Source organism: Mixophyes fleayi, chromosome 2 (genome assembly GCF_038048845.1).
Source record: "Mixophyes fleayi isolate aMixFle1 chromosome 2, aMixFle1.hap1, whole genome shotgun sequence".
NCBI lineage: Eukaryota > Metazoa > Chordata > Amphibia > Anura > Limnodynastidae > Mixophyes > Mixophyes fleayi.
In genome coordinates this window covers 185113711-185138796 of record NC_134403.1, presented here as the reverse complement: position 1 = coordinate 185138796, position 25086 = coordinate 185113711, and the positions used below count along the sequence as shown (strand labels likewise).

Sequence of the window (25086 nt, the reverse complement as noted above, 5' to 3'; positions counted from 1 at the left end):
TTTGAAGCTTTGGAGGAAGGTGGAAAGGCTAATTGGAGAGGAAGTAAGTTTTAACGGAAGGGGCAGGATGAGAGAAGTCTTGGACTCTGTAGTGAGTGGTGGTAATGAGTGAGGTGGAGAGGTGGCAGTCATTGGCAGAAAGTAGAGGGCAAGAGGTAATGTGAAGGGAGATGAGACTGGAGATGTAGGGAGGTGGGGATAGTACTGAGTAAGTGCTTTTTAGAGGTGATTTAAGGAGTTTGAACTGGACTCTAGTAGAAAGTATACCAGTGTAGCGACTGGCAGGGATGAGAGAGGTAGATGCAAAGTAGCATGAAAGGAAAATAAGACGAGCAGCCACGTTGAGAAGGGATTGGAGTTGGGAGAAGGCTGTAGTAAGGAAAGGCCAGAGAGAAGGAGGTTACAGTTGTCCAGACGAGAGATGACAAGGGAGTGAATGAAGAGTCTTGGGTGCCTCGTGAGAGAGGTTCTGGAGATGTTTTGAAGGACACTGCATGTTTGGGTTCATGGGCATATTATGTTCAGACCACATTAGAGAATTATGTAGAGCCATAGGGATGGGAGTTAGCTACTTATCTCGAACAGTGTAGGCTTGACATAGCAGTTTTAGCTGTGGCTGAACTTGGCAAATAAAGTAGTGCAAGCTATAGTTCAACTCGGGAATAAATTTAACAATTAAAGTTAATTGTAAACCAGGATAGAGGGTTTCTGTTATAGTCAATGGAAAAGGACCATTTCCTGACATCCATAAATCTGAGGGATTCTTATCTCCATATCCTGATCAATCTCTTGTGTTTTCTCTGGGTTTCTCTGTATATCATTACCAATTCCAGTAACTTCAATTTTGCCTCCAGATGTCTCCTTGTGGAAAAAAGTTATGGCAGTCTTTGTCTCGTTACTAAGAAGAAAGGCATTTTCCTAATAGTTTACTTAAATTATTATTTTTTTAATACTTTATTTCTAAAAAAAAAATTGGCACATAAAATTTTTTATATAATTCAATAAAAACTTAAATAACATCTTAAAATGTAAATAGGAATTAAGCAAAAACAATCTTAAATGGGATGATATAAATATATAGACAAATGTATCAATTGAAAGTTATTAATAAGTTATGTTAAAAGATGTAAGGAAGTGGGACTATATTAATTTAAATATATGAGTAAAGACTTGGCGGCCATCTTTTTCCAACAAGTTGTGGAAGCTGTACGACACTGTCATGCCTGCGACGTTGTTCACCGAGACATCAAAGATGAGAATATTTATTATTCATATTAAATGGAGGCTAGGTAAGGGGGGAAAAAGTAGGGGGGATTGAGACCTATTCTGGGAATCCCGGGGGATCAATATTTTGGAATCTGATTTTGTATTCATTCATATTTAATATTTATAGGAAAAGGATAATGTACTTCAATTTTGATCAGGCAGTGGTGTGGGATTTGAGGGGTAGGTGTAAATGAACCAATCATTTCATATTTGGGAGAATTCATGAGTTTTCTTTAAATATGCTGGATTTGTTTTCATGTATGCCAAATACCAATTTTAAGACATCTGGCTGCATTAAGAGTCTGAACATACAATTTGATAGGAGATCCAAGGAGAAAGGACTATGGGCATTTAGTTATATGAAAATTAATAATGTTGCTAATCAAGTTGGCAACATCATTCCAGTAAGAAGCTATTTTTGGGCAAGACCACCAATATGAATTCATAATCCCTGTTCTCCACAACCTCTCCAACATAAATCAGAAGCTTATCCATATATTTTTTCAGCCTGGTGGAAACTAAATACCATAGGTAATATATCTCATCCCTGATCAAAGAAATCTCCTATAAAATATGTTTACTAAACTGCGGGTTTCAAAAGTGGAGATGTTGCTTATTGCAACCAATCAGATTCTAGCTGTCATTTTGTAGAATGTACCAAATAAATATCTATAGCAACCAATCAGATTTTAGCTGTCATTTTGTAGAATGTACCAAATAAATGTCTATAGCAACCAATCGGATTATAGTTATCATTTTATTTAGTACATTTTACAAAATGACAGCTAGAATCTGGTTGCTATAGACAGCATGTCCACTTTTTTAAACCAACAGTTTAGTAAATCTAGCCCTTTTATCTATTGTTGCCCATGAATCTCTATCTGGCGGTCAACCCAAGTCGGTCTCCCACTATAGTGGTGGTAGGTTATTTAGTGGAGATGAAAATTTTATATATTTTGAAGGGATGAATGCACACACAAAGATTCTAGTGGAGAGGTCTCCTTATATCTGGTTTAAGAAGAGAATTAACAGTGTTTTACCTGAAGATAAGCAAATGGGTTAACAACCTCTCCCGCAAGATCGGCATTGAAATACACTGACAAAGACATCCTTCACTATCTCAATACCCCTGTCCCTCCAAACCCTGAACCGAGAAAGGCTTTGCCGCGGAGTAAAGTGTGGATTGTCTCAGATAGGCATGGTAGATTAATGGGTTGAGGTGGTCTCAAAATAAAATTTACAGTAATCCCATATCTGACAGGTGGTGAATGCTTTTGGGTGTGATTTCAGTGAGAGGGGTATCTTGCCCATTGAAACCAATAATGTTGAAGCTATGTACGGTACAGCAACAGGAGAACTCCAAATCACTCCATCAAGGACCTTGGTTGTTTGAAAATTAAGTCACTGCTTGACTTAGATGAGTATCAATTTAATACAATCGGATGTCTGAAAAGCCCCTGCCACCATTTACTGTTGTTTTACGCAGAGTGGAAAAACTAGTGCGTGGGGGTTTATGTTGCCATACATATTGAAAAAAACAGCAATGAAGTTGGATTACAGTGGGTCTGGGTACCTGCACTGGGAGAGTCTGAAAGAGATAAAGCAGGTGGGACAGGATACTCCTCTTGATTGTGACTATCCTACCCAGCCAGGAGATTATTCATTTTTGCTGTTGAAGTAGCTCTAATTTCTTTAATTTTACTTATTTTAATTATGATTGGGAAATTTTCCAGCATATATAGTCATAATTAGAGTTAATAAAGACTCCCAAATATTTTTAATGATTTTCAGATTTGAGCGCGACACAATAAGAGTGAGGGATTCAGTTTTGGAGAGGTTTATTTTATAACCTGAAATGAATCTGTAAGCTTTAAGAATGGCAAACTGGTTCGGAAGGGAGGTGTGATGAGAAGTAAATGTGAGGACGATTTCATCTGCAAATAAGCGAAGTTTATAGTTTCCGGAGTTAATTGAGACACGTAATATCCGGGGAAGTTTGAATTTTAGCTGCTAAGGGTTCGATTACAAGAGCAAAAATCAAAGGGGAAGGAGGACATCCCTGATGAGTGTTATTAGTGATTGAAATTGGTGATGAAAGTATCCCACTCACCAAGACCCTCACGGAGGGGTTAGTATATAAAGCCTGTATTTCTTGAAGAGTGCCATTACAAGTAAAGTTTCTATCATAATTGCCAGAATTTTATTGGAATTGATGTAATGAATGTGTCAAAGAAGAATCATTGGATTGGGAGATACTATATAGTTTACTTTAGAATTCTTGTAAGTTCTTCTGTTATCTGATTTGGATCTTGAGTAAAATTATCTGAATGAAATTTAATACGGAGTACATTGCTTAGAGAGAGTTTAGATAGTAATCTGGATGCTAATAGTCTGTCTGCTTTTTCATCTAGTTGGTTTAAGTATTTGAGGAAATTTTCCGCTCTAGTAGAAAGTGAAAGATTTAATTCCCCTCTCACTGCTACAAGTTTGATATAGTCTTGTGATCCTGAAGTTTTATGAAATCCTATATAAACTCGTTACATGTCTAGAGACTTCAAGGTTTTATTGATTCATTCTTAATTTTTTTAGCATATGTAGCTGCTCTTATTAAGCTTCCTCGGATTACATCTTTATGGGCATCCCAGAGGAGCATATGGGAGATGGAGGAATTGATGTTGGTCTCATAATACTGTATTCCTGTTTCTATTTGTGATTTAAAATCTTGATTAAGGAGGGTTCTATCGTTTAGCTGTCAGGTAAACTTTTTTCCAAAATTCTGAGCCCACGATGTCCACCGTAGCTGGGCCATGGTCAGACCATGTGCTAGTAAGAATATGTTGAGCTAGGTCAATGCACAGGAAGACCATGTCCAAGCGTGTGTGCACGTGTACCGCTGAATAAAAGGTGACATTTTTTGCGGTAGGTTCCTTAACTCGCCATGCATTAAATAGGAGGTGTTTGGAGAGGAGAGATCGTAAGGCCTTGGAATTGGTATTAATAGTATGACTGGTCGACTGAGGGTGTTAGTGTGGATCTATCCATAAGAACTATAAAACCTTTTTTTTTTTTTTTTTTTTTTTTTTTTAATCTTACGGATGGGATTTGAGTTCAGGATGGTGTGGACCAGAAAACGGAGTCTCCTGTAAGAACAATGTCGCTCCTCAACTGTTTGATAAAATGGAACAAAGACGACCTTTTCCTAGGGTTTTTAACCCTTTTACCTCAAGTGTACAATTTGTAATGATCATAGTAACTAGGTGAAGTTGTTAGAACAGCTTAAAAGAAAATAAAAAGATACTGGGCCACTGGGAAGAACGGTCTCAATGGAAATGGTCAGATGGGAAGAATGGGGGATAGGGTTGGGTTGGGAACTAGTGCTAGGGTCATAAATATGAATAGCCCGAGAACCCTGTCCCAGAGAAAGGGATGGCCTAGTAGGCGAAGGTGTCTGAAGTTGGTCCTAAAGACCATGAAAGGGGGGAGGGGGGGTGATGTGGTTTTGGTATCTGCCAGATAGGGTAGTAAAATGTGTGAACCTTAAGGGTCCACAGTGCGTTGACGGACCAAAACATGTAATTAAAAGACAATTTTATGGAACATCCATTCAGTATGTAATATCACATAACAAAACTTATTTCTTCTTCATCCTATCTGGGGGACACTGCTACCATGGAGTTGTGAGAGTGGAGGTGGAGTTGGCACTTAACAGGTCAACTTTGTTAATATATCAAAGCTGACAAATCCCTCCCCTCTTAACCCCCTGTAGCCTCTCCAGTCTTAGTTAAGTGCCCAAGGGAGTTGGGCTTACTTTTAATGACAAGGAATGAATTATTCCTTTTTTTAATAAATTTTGTCTGTTAACGAGACACAGCACACTTATTTAGACAGTGAGAGCCCGACGGCTCTCACTCGCAACGGAAGTTTATGTATGTGTATATATGTATGTGTATATATGTATGTGTATATATGTATGTGTATATATGTATGTGTATATATATGTATGTGTATATATGTATGTGTATATATGTATGTGTGTATATATATATATATATATGTGTGTATATGTGTGTATATATATATATATATATATATATATATATATATATATATATATATATATATATGTGTGTATATATATATATATATGTGTGTATATATATATATGTGTGTGTATATATATATATATATGTGTGTATATATATATATGTGTGTGTATATATATATATGTGTGTATATATATATATGTGTGTGTATATATATATATATATATATATATATATATGTGTGTATATATATATATATATATATATATGTGTGTATATATATATATATATATATATATATATGTGTGTATATATATATGTGTGTATATATATATATATATGTGTGTATATATATATATATATATGTGTGTGTATATATATATATGTGTGTATATATATATATATATATATATATATATATGTGTATGTATGTGTGTATGTATGTGTGTATATATGTGTGTATATATGTATATGTATATGTATATATATATATATATATATATATATATATATATATATATATATATATATATATATATATATATATATATATATATATATCGTATATACTCGAGTATAAGTCGACCCGAATATAAGCCGAGGTACCTAATTTTACCACAAAAAAATGGTAAAACTTATTGACTCGAGTATAAGCCTAGGGTGGGAAATGCAGCAGCTACTGGTAATTTTTTTAGATTTATTCATTATTATGTTTTTAATTTACATCTCTATATGCATTTTTATATCATGTGTGTTGTTTGCTTGTCGTCTAAGTAATGGATTGTTAACCAATTTATGACTTTCCAAAATGTATTTAGCGCACCTATACACTGTGGTGAAAAGGCTTTAACATGTTTAAATGGTTGAAAGATGTTACAATTACCTTGGTGGTGTAAGGGGGTTCAGGGTGCATTGAGTGGCGTTAGGCCATCGCTCCAGTATGTGATGTGCCACGGAAATCCTCTATCCTTATGGCTCAGTCTGGATTCCGTGGGACTTGGGGGTGTTGCCTGCCTTCCATGCTCCAGAGTTCCACGAAAAAGGAAGGCAGCGATGGGAACAGCTACAGTAAATCTCAAGCAGGCGCTGCGCTGCGCCCTAGAGTCTCTAGGGAGCAAAGCTCCACAGCCGAGTTTCTGGCTACAGCCTTTTCCTTCTCCCGCAGTGGAACGCATGTGCGTTCCACCAACAGGAAGTTCGGCATTTGGAACGCACCAGGTAAGTTCACCCGTGTATAAGCCGAGGGGGCCTTTTTCAGCATACAAAAATGTGCTGAAAAACTCGGCTTATACACGGGTATATACGATATAAATATCTATAGATATAGATATATATAGATATAATTTTTTTGTTTTTCTTTTCAAAACTACTCCACGCAGACAAGCATTTTATAGCCGCTTCCACTCTGATTCAAGACCAATATACCGGCGCTGCCAGAAACGCCAAAGAGCGCCGGTAATCGTAAGGCCGTGAGCCGCCATATTGGAACATACAAAGTCCCCCGCCTCAGAAAAGGAGGTGGGGCACTTGTTCCACCAGGAAAACGGCCACAAGGAATCCACTATTAGCGACTGCTGCCCCCCCCCCCCCCCCCCCCCCGCCTTCCCTGCAGTCTGACGCAAGTGAGCTATTCCAAGGGCGCTAAAACTGTCCGGGGGAAAAAGAGCAGCAGACATTTTCTAGGACACTGGGTTGCTGACAGACCTCCATAAGACATCTTACCCTGAATGGAAGGCTAAGTACCACTTTTTTATATCTATATCGTAGAGAGGGGTATATTGAAATGAAGTTGTTGTTGCAATAGCATTTTCAATAAATTATAGAATACTAATTGCATAACACACAGCCTTAGCAGGGATACTAATGTTTGACTGTCATAGACTAGTTAGTATGTCTCTGTATGCTTGTGAGTGCTTGCCTGTATTTCATTATTTTCCTGTGATACTGTTCCCTTAAAAAAAATGTCTGATAAGGGAAAGGCACCTCAGGCAAAATATTATACCTGTTCCAAGTGTAAAGATATGTTACCAATGGGTCTACAGGACCCGGGGTTGCTTTGTGTTGACTGCTGCAGGGCTCAGGTTAGCACACCACCACTTGTGGAAACGCCAGCATGGGCAAATGTCTTGACACAGGAGGCTGAGACATTGGTTAAGCTGCTATCTAAACCAACAAATTCCAGCGGTTGCGGCAGTTCTCCCCTCTTCCTCAGTAGCAATGGACCCCCTCGCATCAGGCAGGACTAGGGGGTGCACCAAGTCCACAAACTTAGGACAGGCTGGGGCTCCGTCTGTCCTCGCCTCACAACACCCCCTCCTACAGGAGAACCGGCTTGGTCGGCTTCCTTAGTTATAGGACTTGATCAGTTAAACCGGTTCTTGGATGCGTCAAGACCCTTACCCAAAAATAAGCGACACCGATCCGCTAACCCACTTCTGACCCTCTCTGATTCGGAGGGATCGTCAGAAGAGGGTGAACTGATAGACTCTGATTCTACACAGGTCATAGAACCAGAAGTCTTCCAGATATTAAGGTATTGACGACTTGGTGGTAGCAAATCATCAGACATTAGGTATTCTGGATCTAGAAGAGACTAGAACATCAAATCAAAGTCTCTTCAAAAAAGCTAGGAAATGTGCAAACCGCTTTCCTCCATCAGTAGAACTGAAGGAAATAGTGGAAGAATCCTGGAAAGAACCGGATAGGAAATTTACTGTTCCGCGAAGGTATCTGGCGTTATATTCATTACAGGAGGAGTACCTCAGCTGTTAGGAACAGTTTCCAAGGATTGATTCACCGGTGGCGCGCTTAGTGCGACACATCACACTCCCTATCCCATGGATGACTACCCTGTAGGATAATACTGACAGGAAAATAGAGGGATTATTAAAGTCTATCTACACAGCGGCAGGTACATCATTCAGACCTATGCTTTCATCGGCATTGGTTGCCAGGGCTATAGAAACATGGGCTGACCAATTAGCAGCGGGTCTGCAAAATTCGGAATGGCTTCCTCTTGCCCTACATCTCAAAGAGGCTATCGGATACTTATACGAAGCCGCCTAGGATGCAGCCTCCATTTCTTCAACTATTTCTGCACCCGCAGTAGCGGCCAGGAGAACCTTATGGCTCCTGGGATGCGGACACTAAATCTAAAAAGTCTTTAAAATCACTCCCTTATTCAGGAGGAGCGTTATTCGGCCCTGAACTGGACAGCATTATTTGCCAGGACAGAGGAGGCAAAAGCAGCTTCCTCCCTGTAAATGTTCCAAAACCTAGGACACCGAGGTTTGGATCACTTAGACAGTCCTTTCGTGGGGGCTCCGCTGGCCTGGGGCCAGACACATTGACCGAGAACTTTGTCCTCTAGTGGACAGTCGTATAGAGGTAGGTCTTCCTCCTCCACGAAACGTCAATCTCCCAAGCTTCCAGAAAAACAGTCAGTTTGACGATCTCTCTCCCGTCCTCGCGGCTGTGAGAGTGGGTGGACGTCTGCTATTGTTCAGAGATCAGTGGACAGCATCCTCAGAAGACTGTTGGATTGGGGGGATCATTACGAGAGGATACATGATGGGTCTATAGAGTCTGGAACCTCGTTAGTTCTTCGCAACCAGCTTACCCCGCAACCTCAAAGAGGTGATGCTTACATGTGTTGCCTCTCTTCTTTCCGCTGGAGTCATCCGCCAGGTTTCGGAACATCAAAAAAGACGGGTTCTACTCTAATCTCTTGGTTTCAAAGTTTGGATGGCGCATTCCGACCTGTTTTAAATCTTAAGCAGTTAAGCCACCACCAACGGGTGGTCAGGTTTTGAATGGAATGCTTCAGGTCAGTCATCAATGGACTGGAACCAGATCAATTCATGGGGTCTATAGACATCAAGGATGCCTACCTTCACATACCTATCCGGAAGGCTCATCAGACCCTTCTCAGATTGACAGTGGGACCGTCTCACTACCAATTCAGAACTCTCCCATTTGGCCTTTCAACAGCACCAAGAGTGTTTACAAAATAATGGCATTAATGGCAGGCTGTCTTCATTCCAGAGGAGCGCAAATAGTGCCCTATCTGGATATCTGCTTATAAAAGCTTCCTCCGCTCTCCCACTGAATTAGCACCTGGTCCTCAATATCAGGATCCTGGATACGTACGGATGACTCGTAAATGAAGAAAAATCCAATTTGATTCCGTCTCAGAAAATGACCTTTCTGGGACTAATCATGGACACCAACAAACAAAAGGTCCTCCTTCTGGAGGACAAATCTCATTCCCTGAGAAACCTGACGGCTTGGTTTATGACCTGCCGCAGACCGTCGGTCCACTTATGCGTGCGTCTATTGGGAAAGATGGTATCTACTTTCGAGACCATTCCCTATGATTGGCTGCACTCACGCTGCTTCCAGTGGGACCAGTTGATGAAGTGGTCAGGATCCCATCTGAGATTAGAGGGACAACTGATACAAATGTCACCAGAGGCAAAGGCTTCCCTCAGATGGTGGATGGTCCAGGACAATCTGACAGTGGGAAGGTCCTTTGCCCCATCGTCTTGGATCTTAGTAACAACAGACACCAGCCTGACAAGATGAAGGGCTGTGGTACTTCAGTTACGACTCCAGGGACTCTGGACCGCTCAGGATGCATCTCTCCTCATCAACATTCTGGAGCTAAAAGCCATTTTAATGGCCTTAGAGAGTGCCCAGATGATACTTTACAGGCACCCAGTCCGTATGTAGTCTGACAATGCGACGGCAGTGTCTTTTATGTCAACAAACGGGTGGGGCACCGGAAGCGCACGAGCAATGAGGGTGGCGGCTCAGATCTTGACCTGGGAAAAGATCCATGTTCCTGCTATATCAGCAGTTTTTATCCCAGGAATCCCAAACTGGAAAGCGGACTTTCTCAGCTGGCATGCGATATTGCCGGGCGAGTGGTCGCTCAATTCGGAGGTCTACCAGTCTTTGGTCCTATGATGGGGGATCCCGGTCCTGGATTTAATGGCATTGCGACACAACAGGATGGTACCTCAGGTTTGCTCTGGTGCAAGAGGCCCCTTGGCGGTGGCCATTGATGTAACAACGATGCCATGGCACTTCAGGTTGGGATACCTGTTTCCTCCCTTCTCTTTGATTCCCATAGTCTTTTGACGAGTGAAGCAAGGAGGTCTCCCAGTCATACTAGTGGCCCCTGCTTGGCCAAGGCGAATTTGGTACTCAGAAATGCTGTGGCTAGCAGTAGGTCCGGGTCCAAAATTACCTCTTGGAGAAGACCTTCTTCAGCAAGGACCATTCACACATCAGGAATTGCCTTTGCTCAATTTAACGGCGTAGCTGTTGAGGCCAACCTGTGGAGGTCCAGAGGTTGCTCTCCAAGAGTATTGGGAACCCTTCTTCGGGCTAGAAAACCAGTTTTGGTTCGTATTTACCACCGCATCTGGCGAACCTACATCAGATGGTGTGAGAGCCGACCATGCCACACGACTGCCTTTCGTCCTCCGCGTTTTTTGGGCTTTCTCCAGGATGGCTTGGATGCGTGTCTTTGTCTAGGTTCACTGAAAGTACAGATATCGGCCCTTTTTTGGTTTATTTTCACCTGCGCTTGACAGGCATTCCGGATGTCAGGACCTTCTTGCAAGAAGTCCTGCATATCCAGCCTCCATATGTTCCTCCAATGGCCCCCTGGGATCTTAACCTGGTACTTAATATGCTTCAAGGCCTTCCTTTTGAACCATTAAGCAATGCTGAATTAAGGTTCTTGACTATGAAAGCTGTATTTCTACTAGCTATTGCATCGGCTCGTAGAGTTTCAGAATTTGGTGCTCTCTCATGTCGTGAACCATATCTTATCTTTCATGATGATTGGGTGGTTCTCAGAACAGTTTCTGCTTTCCTACCAACGGTGGTGTCTAGCATTCATATGAATCAAGAAATAGTGGTTTCAGTATTTAAGGGTGGCCCACATTCTTCATTGACAGATTCCTTGAAGTTTCTGGAGTGGTCAAGGCTTTAAGAATTTGTCAGGAGGACATCAAAGATTAGCTGCACAGATTATTTATTTGTTTTTTTGACTCTTCTAAACAAGGAAGGATAGCTCGCCTCTAAGCAATCGATTGCTAGGTGGCTTACCTCTACTATTAAACAGGCTTAGGGTCAGTGCGAACAAATCTGTGCCAGATCGTATTGTACCCATTCAGTGAGAACTTCCTGGGCTGCACGAAAAGGGGCCTCAGCAGACCAGTTGTGCAGGGCAGCCACTTGGTCCTCGGTCAATTCTTGTACCAAATTTTATCAATTCAATGTATTTGCGTCAGCAAACGCTGCTTTTGGCAGTAGTGCTCTACGTGCCTGGCTGTCAGAGCGGTCCCTCCCTTAAGGAGGGGGGCTGCTTTAGAACATCCACATGGTAGCAGTGTCCGCCAGATAGGATGAAAGAGAAAAGAGGATTTTTATACTTACGATAAATCCGTTTCTCTGACTTCATCTGGGGGACACTGCGTTCCTTCCCTTCTGCTGTGTGTTCTCTGGTTGGTTGGCTCCCCTTCCTTTGGGACTTTATACTTGGATTGAAGAGGCTACAGGGGGTTGCAGAGGGTAGGGATTTGTCAGCATGATACATTAACAAGTTAACCTATTAAGTGACAACTCCACCTCCACACTCAGAACCCCAGGGTAGCATTTTTTTTTCTGTATTTTGGCAGTTATTTACAGCAAAAATTTGTCCTCAAGCTTTACCCATTATTTATGACTAATCAACAGACCTCTCATCCCACCAAGATTCAAAAATTGTCATCAGCAGCTCAGACAGTACAAACGTCCAAGGACTACCACAGTGCAGTACCTCCCTTATCTCAACAGCAAGCTGTATACTTCAGCACTGTGTCTTAATTAGTTTCCTGTGCAGGCTTATCATTGCATTAAACTTGTAAATGTTTCTAATTAGTGCTTAAAATAAAATGAATACCTTCATTTACTTAGGTTGATGTCTACATTCCTTATAGCAGTACTATTTCTCTTTCCTTTTTTTGTAAGTGTGTTTCAGTGTCCCTATCCATTGTGTTAATGAACATAGAGAGAGAATATGCAAACTAGCATTTTTGGAGGGTAATCTAATATTTTACTATATGTGGAACATCACATGCATTGCTTGATAGTGGTCATTCTTGACATAGACAACTAGAAAGTAGATTACCTCCACTGTTACATTGTTAATCGGCTGGGAAGTGCTCTATGTCTAGGTCTTTCTTGAAGTAGTAGTCACTCACAGATTTAGTGATCTCATGGAAATGTGGCACAATTTTTGGATTCAGTTCTACAGTTTGAGAATTCTAAATTCTGCGTTGTATAATGTCAGATTTAATTCATGTGACTTTTTTCACCTGCATGACTGTAAAAGAGCTAATGTTGCACTCCATTCTTTCATTGGCACATTTCACATGCTTCATCTTGGGGCACTTTGTCATAACAACCTCAGGATTTCATGGAGCTTGAAATTTGCTTTCTAGTGGCCCTCCAGATTTTTTTTCAGATATTTTCTCTATATTGCTTCAGGCTCTTAGACTTTCCTACATAAATCTTTTACAGAATTTTTACTCACAGCTTGTCTTTTTCCTGGGTCCACACAGTTTTCAACTGCCAAGTTCTGCCCTGCTAGTGTTTCAAATAGGCAGCAGTGTTGTAGATTTCCCCCCTCCCTGTGCATTAGAATGTGAAGTGCATAGGCAGATGGCGTAAGGGGACCTGGAGAATCTGCACATCAGCACATCCCCATGCAAATAACTTTTATTTCATTTTTTTTCTTTGTACGTGTTTGATGGTTGTCTTCAAAAATCCAATGTTCTCTCTGTCTTTTCTGTTCTATATTCTACTTCTATGTGGTTATTGTTCGATAATGCTAGTGTAGCTCCATCTCATCAAAAGCAAATCTTGAACCCTTAACCTCTTGTGACTTGGTGTTTTTTGTCAATATGCTCAATAAATGTTGTGCTGCCTTCAGTGCAAGTTATCCGCAGAACTTTTGCAATTGTGCCTAGATATTTAAAAATGTAAATCGTTTTACAGGTTTGTGGTTTTGTGTTTGGGTTTTTTCTCGCAGGAGAATAAATGATTATATTATGTTACTAAACTGTTTTAAGTAAGTGAGGCTGAATCTGGCAAATTGTAATGCAATTTCATTGTACTATTCTTTGTGCATCTACCTTTTTATTTCAGGGTATTTGTACCACAAAGCAATCTTACAAATGTTGCAGTGCTTAGCATAATAGGGAGATGCACTTTATTATGTTCAAACATCTGTCTTGCTTGAAAAAACGTTTTCTTATTTTTTTTTAATTTTTTTTATTCCCCCTACTCTACAGCTTCGATCTTGCAGTAAGAGCGAGCTCATCTCTAAGAGTCCAGAAATTCTAATGATGTTTCAACAAGTTCACAGGAAACCCATGGCTTCTTTTGTCACTACCCCAGTCCCACCAGATTTCACTAGGTACCAAATTGTAATTGTTCATGTAGATACTCAATGAATCTAGTAGGTTATGACTGTTACTACTACACTTTTATGTTAACGCTCGCCCTCCTTTTTAGGGCTTTTTTTTTTACATGAGTTGGGACAATAGTTAAAAACATATGGAAACTAACACACCCTTTTTTCCCATGTATTTCTACCAATATAATCTATTGTACTTGTAACACATTGAGAAATAGCGGTTGCTGCACTGTTAACATTTTTTTAATTCTATGGTGGAAATGGCACCATTTATTAGCGTGTGCAAAACTCATTAAATCTGTATAGGTGCTAACAGCCTCATACCATTCATGAGGCAAGCTTTAATGTAAATTGTTTGCAATAATTATTGGAATATCAACCTGGGTCAGGAGCTTTTTTGGACTAAAGGTACTTGACGGCCTTGTGAATTTCCAAATCTTTCATGTGTCTAGGCAACAATTCCCTCTGATCTTTTAGTAAGAGTTTGCATGCCTCAAAAACTCAATTGAGACTTTAGGAAAGGCCAAGCTAGCTTTATCACCAGTATACATTGATGGCTAAAACTTTTGACCTTTCTCCATAATTTTGATAGGTTCCTTGATGAAAGTACAACTATGGTGCCAGATTTACTGGGTAGATCGATTTTGTTGTGGGTGACATTCAAGAACCTAGCCAATATTGTGTGTGGCTTATTGGCAGACTGGTAAAAAAAAAAAGCCGCTTGTGCCAAATGTTTAACCTTTTATCTGTGACAAACATCCAGCTGGCCCAGAGCTGGTTCAGATAGGTGAAATTTGTAACTGCTAGTAAGTCCTTTCAGTTTGCCAGTTAGGAGGATAGTAGTATGACCTATGGACTGCTGGGACACCAATTTAATCACTAGATCCCTTCACTGTTTTGAACGCTTTACAGATAATTGGTCTGCTCATAATGATGTATTTTCCAACAAGTATGAATCCAAGGCCTGCTTAACAGTCTGAGAGATGACCACATCCTTCTATAGGGTGGGATTAAGCTTTTGAGAGCATTTGCCTCTCGCCTTGTCCTGTTATGGACCGCATCGCAACAGCCAAATGACTGAACAAAGAAATAACCTTACAAGTGGCAATTGCCAGAATGGACAAAAGGTCTGTTTGTAAAGCAGGCAATACAGGAAAACAATATAGTATGTTCGGGAAAAATGGACTTATCCATAGAGTGAAGATAATGTGAAGCACGTCCGTTAATGGAACTTTCGTATGAGCCTATTCTGACTCATTGTGGGTTGGTCACATTCCAACATCAATAATTAGTAATTTGTTTGTGTGTACCCACACAAATTATACCTTTCTCTTTTCTGCCATTTGGGGTGGGGGGGGGGGCACACTGTGACAGAGGCACAGTAGGAAGATCTGGAGCAAAGGAACTTTAACACTCAAACTATTTTAGTGGCTAGCTTCTCCCCTGCAAAGCTATTTTCTAGCACGGATGACTGAAGAAGCAGATCTCCTTTGCGGAGAGTACAGCTTCATTGGCCATACAGGTGCTAGCAGTTAATCAGTACACCTGACCTCCGACAGGGGCAGTACAGAAACCCAACACAGGCCTTCATAGAGGAGAGTACTATGTCAGCTGGGACAGGTAACACAAACAAATCTAAGACTGGGGGGTGGGCAGAGCATTGGAGGTGAGAGGGCGTGTCCCCCTCAGTTTGGCTGGTCTCTTTAGTGGGGACAGCCATTTTCAGCCAGTGTATCGATGCAGTAGTTCCCTGCTCTTGGTCCTCCACATCTGGTGCCGTTGTTTAGCTGTTCAAAAGTTGGTTACTTAACGTATATTTTTGTATTCCTCTTTGCTCTGCTCTCTAGTTTTAGTAGTTTATGTGCTCTGTTGTCTGTCTATAAAAAAGTCTTAACCCAGATACTGTGTATATATAGTGTTTGGGCCTCTGGTTAACTTGCTACCATATTATACCTTTTTATAGTGTCATAGTAGGTCAAGTTTAACATTATTTTGTGATATATTTTTTTTTGTGTTTTATATATCACCATGTCTGTAAAAGAGCCCTCCAGACCAAAGGGACCGGTGTAAAGTCTGTGCAACACTATGCTTGTGCCAAATGTAATGCTAAATTATCTTGTGGACAGTGTGACCTGGATGTCCTGTGCGCAACATGGGGGGCGAAGTTCCGGGAACAGCGTTCGCCTACGGCTGCTCTGTTGACCATAGAGGAACCAGTTTTAGGCTAAGTCCCTGATATCATCCAAATCCGAACACGCTCGGGTAATGTGTCCTATGGAGGTTCTCATTCTTTACCCGCACCACAAATTCCACCTTCACAGCTTCTACCATTAACTAGTAGGGCTTTCCAGGCTTATGCAGGTTTGGCCTCTAGCCAAGTCCACCCAGGGTCTTGCAAAAGCTGCTTCCTCATTTGAACGCCTTCTTAGTGCGCACCGTAGGCCATCGAGCAAACGACAGGTTCCTTGGACTATTCTGGTCCCTATTTCTGAATCTGATCTTTCTTCAGTTGAAGATGGGGAGTTGATTCAGAAATCTGAGGGAATGATGCTTATAGTGCAGAGGACACTTCCAAATCAGAGTGTAGTGGATATAATCCTGGATGGAAAATCTTGGGAGTTTGCAGAACCCGAAGTTACGGATTCTTATGGCTTCTCCCTTTCTAAAGGCAGAAGAAGCAGACTTGGTCAGTTGATGTGAACTCAAAGCATACGCTGGAGTCTCTGCCATTTGATTTTGTTACTTTGTTTAGTTCTTGGCTGTAACAAATCATTCAGGTTGCCAAGGGTGGTAAAAGCTCTCTTCTGCCTGTCAGCAGTGCTAAACCATTGCAATCCAGATTTTGGTCATTTCTTCCCTTTGGAAAGTCAAGGGCAGCTGCCTCCATGGGACAGTCTTTTCTTAAAGAGTACCTGCTCAGCCAATCAGAACTGACTCTAAGCTATGTGAGAGTCCAAGCTGATTGGACAAAACACATCAGGTGGTGAAGCAGCACACTGTACTGGCAAGATATTGTATTGTTGTGCACTAAAGCAGAACAGCATGTAAGTGCTTCTTCCAAAGTACCCAGTCGGCAGTTGCATGTGTCGGAACTTGCGAACGGAAGTCTAATTCCAGCAATCAGAACATGCAAGATATTACTGAGGTAAAACCCTTATGTACTGTATATGCATTTGAAGTGCTTAAACTTGTGCACATCAGTCTATTGGAACATTGGTACTCTTGACTTGGACCAACTAATTCCTCTGTCTACGGAGAGGATTTCACCTAATCTACCAAGCAGGGAGTTTTCCTAAAGGACTGTTTAACACTTGTATTAACATTCTTAAACAGACTTCTAACTCTTCCTATATTATGAATCACTGATGAATTTGGAGCCTAATGTATTTATGAATGGGACTATCTGGTGGTGGGTAGGTCACAGTTCTCCCACTTCTCTCTTTAGGGGGAGATTCAATTCTAAAAATAATCCATGCGAGGTGTCACCGGAACGGCCTCTAGACACATCACGCTTATGTATTTATTTTTTTCCCACAGAAATATCCCTTATTTTTGCTTGCGTCCCATAGTGTGGCTAGCAAAAATGAGTGGATATTTTTACCTTATAAACAGTAAAAATGCGCAGCCGCAATGTTCTGAGGAACATTGCGTTCGATTGAATTCCCCCCTTAGTCTTTGCCTCTTATTGTCTTTCCTGCAGGATGGTTTTGAGAAAGGCCTCCATCACTCTTCTCTGACACTGCAGTTTTCGGCGCACTCAATGTTCTTCCAGCGCAGGTTGGTAGTCATGGAGGATGTCCTAACTTTTCTACAAGAGGTTCTGTACATTTGGTAGACCCTTGGGATCTTAATTTGATGCTCAGGGCTCTTATGTAATAACCGTTTGAGTCCTTGGATTTTGTTTTTCTACGTTATGTTACTTGGAAGGTTGTGGTGTTACTCACCATTTCTTCTGCTTGTCAGGTGTCTGAGTTGGGGGAATGCTCTGCTATATCGACACTTTTCTTGTATTTCATTCTGATAGGACATTTGAACCTAGAGATTGTCGTTTTGTCTTAGGTCTCGGACTTCTGACTCTTCTTTGCATCTTTTGGATGTGAGGCCCTCCAGTCCTATGTCTACCAGACGGTTTCCGTTAGTAAAACAAATGGAAGTTTATAGGCTATAGGGGCAAAAGACTAATCGAACCATCTAGTATCCTGAAGTCTCCCTTAGGATAGCTGGCACTTGATGCAGGCGAAACCTTTCTCGCAGATTTATCTGGTAAAGTGAGTGATTAGAGGTCATGGGGCCCAAACGATCTCAACCTATTCTTACAGTTCAAATGGGTAAGCAGCCCGGCTCGCTGGCCTGGAGCCAGACGTGGAATGCAAGCACTCAGTGGGCCACTTTTGCTTGGTAGAACTGGTGTTGCAGGATGAACTGCGCCATCCGGATGACCCTTTTCATCCTGTATGATGCCCCCAAGCATGGGTGTCTCATCTAAGCAATTCATTGCACACTAGTTTGCGTCCACCATTCGTTTATTTTCAGGCAGCTAGATCAGTGATGGTGGGTTTGAAGATTCATTCCACCAGGGCTGTTGGTCGTTCATTTGCTGCACATCACTGTTCTACAGCTGAACAATTGCCTGACTACTACATGGTCGTTTGTCCACACCTTTTCCAAATTCTACAAATTGCAAGGTTTTGTATCTCAGGATACTAGTTTGGGCACTAAGAGTTACACGCAGTTGCTTCACAGCGATCCCTCCCTTAGGGGCAGCTTTGGTATGTTTCCATTATAGCAGTGTCCCCCAGTGACAGTAAAGAGAAAAGAGCATTTTTTTTTTACTCACCGTAAAAAAATCAATTTCTATGAATCGCTTGAGGGGATGCTGCACTTCCGCCTCTTTTTGCCTCTAGTGTTTTTCTGGTTGTGGCGTTTTACCTTTAAGCAGTTTCTTGTTATATCTAGTTAGAAACTCTTCTGGGCCTTGTAATGCAAAAATTGAATATGGCTCCGGATGGGAGGGACATAGTAGAGTTAGCTACTGAAATAGTTTGAGTGTTAAAGTTCCCTTACTGCAGATCTACCTACTGTGCCTCGTTGTCTCAGTGTCCGCAAATGGTGTCCGAGAAATGCAAAATGGATTTTATGGTGAGTGAAAAGAAAATCTGTGAGCAACTTTAAAGTCTTGCCCGTCTGTTGGGTCATGGGTGGTAAGTTATAAATCACTTATAAATCACCTGTGGCATGTTATCATCCACCGTCGTTCCCATGCAATGCTAACCACTACCTTTTTTTTTATCTCGGAATAATGAAGACTGAGCACCTCATCATGGGGGTTGCTCATCCAGAGTTGTGAGCTTTATCTATAAGAATATGTAGAGGATCCCAGCAATGCAGCAGGGAAGTGAAGAGGCATGGAAGAATCCACTGTCTCTGTGATGTTCCATAGGCAGATCTTCTTTTGTGTCATGGGGGATGATCAGAGATGATAAGGAATCCACACACTACTGCGTCAGGTAGGCTTATGAGAGTGCGGCTTAAGGGCTAGAGTTACCTTAAACCATGGTCATCTTGGGATTGCGCGATCTCACTTAGGAAGAGTAAGGTTTTTTTTCTTGGCTTTCTATTGGGAATTGTATTGGATTCATACATGGGGCATAGCAAACCATCATCATTTATTTATATAGCGCCACTAATTACGCAGCGCTGTAGAGAGAACTCTCTCACATCAGTCCCTGACCCATTGGAGCTTACAGTCTAAATTCCCTAACGCACACATACTAGGGTCAATTTGATTGCAGCCAGGTAACCTACTAGTATGTTTTTGGAGTGTGGGAGGAAACAGAGCACCTGGAGGAAACCCACGCAAACACGAGGAGAGCATACAAACTCCTCACAGATAAGGCCATGGTTGGGAATTGAACTCATGACCCCAGTGCTGAGAGGCAGAAGTGCTAACTACAAAGCCACCATGCGAATCATGTAAAAGTAAGCATGCTGTGGATTGCCATTTAAGCCTTTCTGTCTTGGAGATGTGGCAATTATTAACATGATCCTTGGTGCATCATGATATTAACTTATGCTGTTCATATGTTACCTTGTTGCATATCATAATGATTATGTAATTCCTCCAAACTACAATACTCTGCTTGTATTACTAGTACTGTTCCGTGCCTATCACAACAGTCATTTGTGAGATTCTATCAATGCATGGATAGGGTAATGGGTAATAATATTATATCCATAACAAGTTTTGTAGATGCAGACCCTCTTTACTGCACTAATCCTTAGAAAACCAATAAACGATGTTTTGTGCATGCACTGCATGTGAATAAGATACTTGTTCCTTGTAGCGGTGCCTTTTTAGCAGGGATTCCTGATGCACAGATACCTCATGGTTTGAGCCAGCAATCAGCATGATGATTTACACAACAGTGTACACAGCAGTTTGACCTCAAGTGACCAATTGTCACTGTAGTTGCTTTTATTCCCCATTGATAAAGAGGTGTAGTTGAAACAGGATGATAGCATAACAAGAATAGGATTTAGTGCAGCAACAGTATTGCAATTTATAGCCTGCTCTGGGAAGCACTTTCACATAAATTGGAAAACCTCATTAGCGAGAATTGTCAAAATGTATTTACTAGTCATTAATAAATTCTTAAATACCTTAGGCTCCAAATGCATCAGTGATTCATAATATAGGAAGAGTTAGAAGTCTCTTTTAAGAATGTTAATAATACAAGTGTTAAACGGTCGTTTAGGAAAACTCCCTGATTGGTAGATTAGGTGAAATCCTCTCCATAGACAGATGGATAAGTTGGTCCAAGTCAAAGAGTACCAATGTTCCAATAGACTGATGTGCACAAGCTTGAGCACCTTAAATGCATGCACAGTACATAAGGGTTTTACCTCAGTAATATCTTGCATGTTCTGATTGCTGCAATTAGACTTCCGTTAGCAAGTTCCGACACATGCAACTCCCGACTGAATATTTTGGAAGTAGCACTTACATGCTGCTCTGCTTTAGTGCACAACAATACAATTTCTTGCCAGTACAGTGTGCTGCTTCACCACCTGATGTGTTTTGTCCAATCAGCTTGGACTGTCACATATCTTAGTCAGTTCTGATTGGCTGAGCAGGTACTTGTTGATAGTAATGGGACTATCAACAAATCAATTAAATACTATTGTCAAAATGTTTCCAGTTGCCCTGGGTTACAGTGCATGGTGATGCTTGTAGTTGGACTTGTGGAACAAATCCTGGCAACCAACATGGTCAAGCAGTCAATGGCTCTTTGGGCTTGCTGGCACTCAAAGTTGGAAGTACACAATTCTCTAGAATGTCATTGTATGCTGTAACATTCAGTTTTCCCTTCACTGCAACTAAGGGGCCTAGACCAATCCACTGCAGTTGACTGTAAGCATTCTGGTAGGAAGCATCTGCCAAACCCAGATCCATCTATCAGTCTGCCAGATGGTTAAGCCGGATTCATCACTCCAGAGAACACATTTCCACTGCTCCAGGTTCCAATGGTGTTCTGCTTTACACCACTGCTGTTGACATTTGGCATTTCAAATGGTGATCTGAGGCTCGTGTGTGGCTTCTTGCCTATAGAAACTCAATCCAAGAGGCTTCTGATGACAGTCCTTGTGCTGACGTTGCTTTAGAATTCGGTAGAGTATTGCAACAAAGGACAGACTTTACTTGCTTCAACACTTTGCGGTCCTGTTCTGTTGTTCCTCCTTGATGTTACCACTTCTCAATAATAGCACAGTTGACTAGGGCTGCTCTAGCAGATCAGAAATTTGACCCCCTTGCTTGTTGGGAATGTGACATCTTATGACTGTACCACATTAAGAAACTCACTGAGCTCTTCAGTATAACCCATTTTACTACCAATGTTTGACTATGGAGACTGAAGGCTATATGCTTGGATTTATGTACCTGTTAGCTATGAGTGTGGCTGAAATGGCCAAACCCATTAATTAGAACAATATATAGTGTATTATTATAAATAGGAAAAACATAAAAAAAACATTATTAAAATGTATTGTGGTCCAATGCTTTCAAAGCTTATACAGATGTCTTTCTTTTTTTAAAGCTTTCATTTGCAGCCTTCAAATACTTTACTTTTACTAGATCTCATCCCTGTAATCACTGTATGTAAGCTGAGAAGTTACTTTGTTACCCTAAGCTCACATATCTGCATATATTTTCTTGTTACAGTGAATTAGTACCTTCATATGATTCAACTACGTTTGTTCTGGAAAACTTCAGGTAACGCTTTCTTAGCTTCCCTATATCATGTTTTTTATTTTTTGGGAGGGGGGGGGGGGGGGGGGTTGTATGGTGTTTTTTTTTGCCTTTTTAACTTTTGCATGTGATGTATTATTAAGGAATGAATACAATTCAATTTGCAAGCATCAGTGACCCTTTCGTTTTTTAAAGGTTTTGGCAAACCTGCTAGATTTGCCTTTAATGGGTTTTTTTAGTGTACAGAATGACTATGCAACTTACTATGTTACTATAGCTTACTATGTTGTTGGACCAAGTTACATCTGGATTCTACAAAAGTCCTACCACTGCAGAATGCCAAAACCTGGAGATTTGCAACAGTGTTTCAGCGACAGGCCCATAGTCTGAAGTCATGCATTTGATTTAGAAAGTTTTTAAGCAAATGTACATGAAGCAAAAAATTTAAGTAGTTTAACGAAAAAGCACATATTGTAGTGCAAACTATTATTTTTTTTCTAGCTGGAAGAAATTGACTGTTCCTAACGTCCATCACCTACATGTCCATTCATATGGGCTGGTAACTGTTGGAACAACAGAATGAGTCATGTGTACAAGACATATAGGGGGGAATTCAATTGGCCGCGTTACTGGTAAAAGTGACGCGGCCTGTGCATTATTACAGTTATTATGTTAATGCGCTTAATTACTGTTATTACAGTAGTAATAACGGTAATAGCTTTAACGCCGCTTTAATAGGGGGGATTTGAATTCCCACCTTACTTAGAAAATCATTACATGTATTAATATTTGGGAGTGCAGGAAAAGTGTGTAGTTGGCTTTTTAGGAAATAAAATATGCATTCCATTCTCTCTACATAGACTTCTACTTTTTACAACTTTTCAAATTCAGCTTTTACATGTCATTGTATTTTATGCTCCCTTTAAGCTGCCATCCTAAAGTTTGAAATTTGCAGTTACATTACTATCACATGATTGATGTGTCTTGTAAATCCAGAGGGCAATGAAATATTGACGTGTGTGTCACATAGAGGCCGACCTATCTACTTAATGCAACCATTTATAGCTATATTATTATATCTTGGAAAGTATATATATCAAAGTTATTACATTTCTGGGAACACAAATAAGAAACTGAAGTTAAGCTATTGGCTGAAAATGATCAACTGTCAGAACAAAATGCATTTTTATCATTATAGCTACAGGAGTGTCAACAATGACCTATACAATCAGACAGAAGTTATAGGGCAATCTTCTCTCACAGCAGAAAACAAGTTTGAAATATGAGTGCTATTACCTTGTCATATTTTATAAGCCCAGATATGTCTTTTTACTAGTATACAGGCACTGTGGCATGCTTTACTTTTCCAACCAGTTTGGTCTTATTGTCCTGTATATGGTTTTGGCCTTTTATTACGCTTTGCTTAGGAAAAACACAGGTGCTATTTAGTCATCTCATTAAAAGAGTATAGGTTGCTTTAAAAAAAAAAAGTGTGTGTATATTAATTTATTTACACACATCTGATGACGGTTATAGCTGAAATACCTTGGGATTTCAACTGATTTATTACATTCTGGGCTAATGTACAGTCTTGTTGGATTTGTTCTATGTTTAACCTGGTTTGTGTTGGGAAACTCTTCCTTACAAAATTATTTACAATGAATGTGCAACACAGAGGAGGGGTGCTGCTGTAGCCTAAGGCCTGTATTAGGTACACTGCACAATATAATTGTATACTAGCTTTTGAGGAGTTTTTTTCTATACCAATGAGACTTTGTTGTGCTTTTGTGATATTGCAAGCCTGTTTTTGAGACAAACTAGTGTACAGTAAATATCGAACATGCCTTGTACCATATGCAAGTGATGGATCCCTAACTCTCTTTACATAACGCAGATCATTTCCTTTCTATTTACCTTCAGCTAGCTTGCTAATGATGATCAAAACCTTACCTCTTCTGATCAAAGCAGCTGTTCTTTTGGCGCAAAAAAATGAAATGGGAGTAACTTTGCCATTAGAATAAAATGTTAACGACTGCATATAAGGATATTTAAAATCAGCCAAGGTATATACAGCATATTTTGGTTTTGATATAGTGGATGAGTTTGAGTTTCGTTTTTGTTTTTGTTTTGTTTTTTCCTTATTCAGTCATGAAATCTTAATTTCTACTTCCATTTTACTCTCTTTGCTGCAAAAGAATTTGTTTAAGTGCCTGTGCTTGAGTATAGAAATGCATAATGGGCAATTATGTACACCTGCTATAATCGATTAACTGTCCGTGCACCAGAAGAGAAATCCTATAGATTCTACATGGCTTAAACTCCTAGACAGTGTATCTGTATTGGTAAATAAAATGGTTAGGGGGAAAACAAATATTTTGCAAATGGAATCTGAAGTTTAGATAGTGATGGCCTTTTGATCATTTCCTAGGCTTCTTGATTCTTAGCAGCAAGAAATCTGTAGTTTGTCATGCTGAATGCATTTGATATTTTTTGCTAGATTTACTGTTCAAGAAAAGCATCATATACTGCCTCTAGGCCATATTCATTTATGTTATGGACACTGCAATATACTGTCATTAATCAAAAATGATAACTCCATCCCATACTATAAACGCAGTTTTGGTACAATCAAAGAGTTAAGATAAAAATATAAAGCCCCACTTACTTTGGCTGTACTGTTTGTACAATCTACTGTTCTTCCTGATGGCTGTAACAGTCCCATTTCACTCTCCTTTTATGTGAATAGCAAGTTCACAGGGGATGTGCATTGGTGTTCCAACCAGAGAACATTGTGAGCAGCTCATCCAAACTGAATAGGACTTATGATTTCAGAAGAAACCGTTTTGGGTCGAGTTATTTAATGGCTTGATAAAGGAGTGTATTGGATAATATAAAGCAAGTGTACAATGTCTGTTTTTTTTTTTTTTTTTTTAGGGCGTTATTTTTAATTGCTGCAGTTCTTAAATAATTAGAATCACACTAAATTGTTTAATAATTTAGTGATCAGGTATAGAATGCAACATGTGATGTTACGTTACACTTTTTTGGTGCTGTCT

At 40.3% G+C, this 25086-nt stretch overlaps 1 protein-coding gene across 2 annotated transcripts in view; it reads left to right on the top strand.

Annotated features, from left to right (window-relative positions):
* TRIM37 (tripartite motif containing 37) overlaps window positions 1-25086 on the top strand; it is a 151485-nt gene that overhangs the window by 44455 nt on the left and 81944 nt on the right. For both annotated transcript variants that reach the window (XM_075195073.1, XM_075195072.1), the window contains exons 9-10: window positions 13658-13782; window positions 22004-22054. In XM_075195073.1, the coding sequence (XP_075051174.1) occupies window positions 13658-13782; window positions 22004-22054 (176 nt within the window). The remainder of the gene's footprint in view (window positions 1-13657; window positions 13783-22003; window positions 22055-25086) is intronic.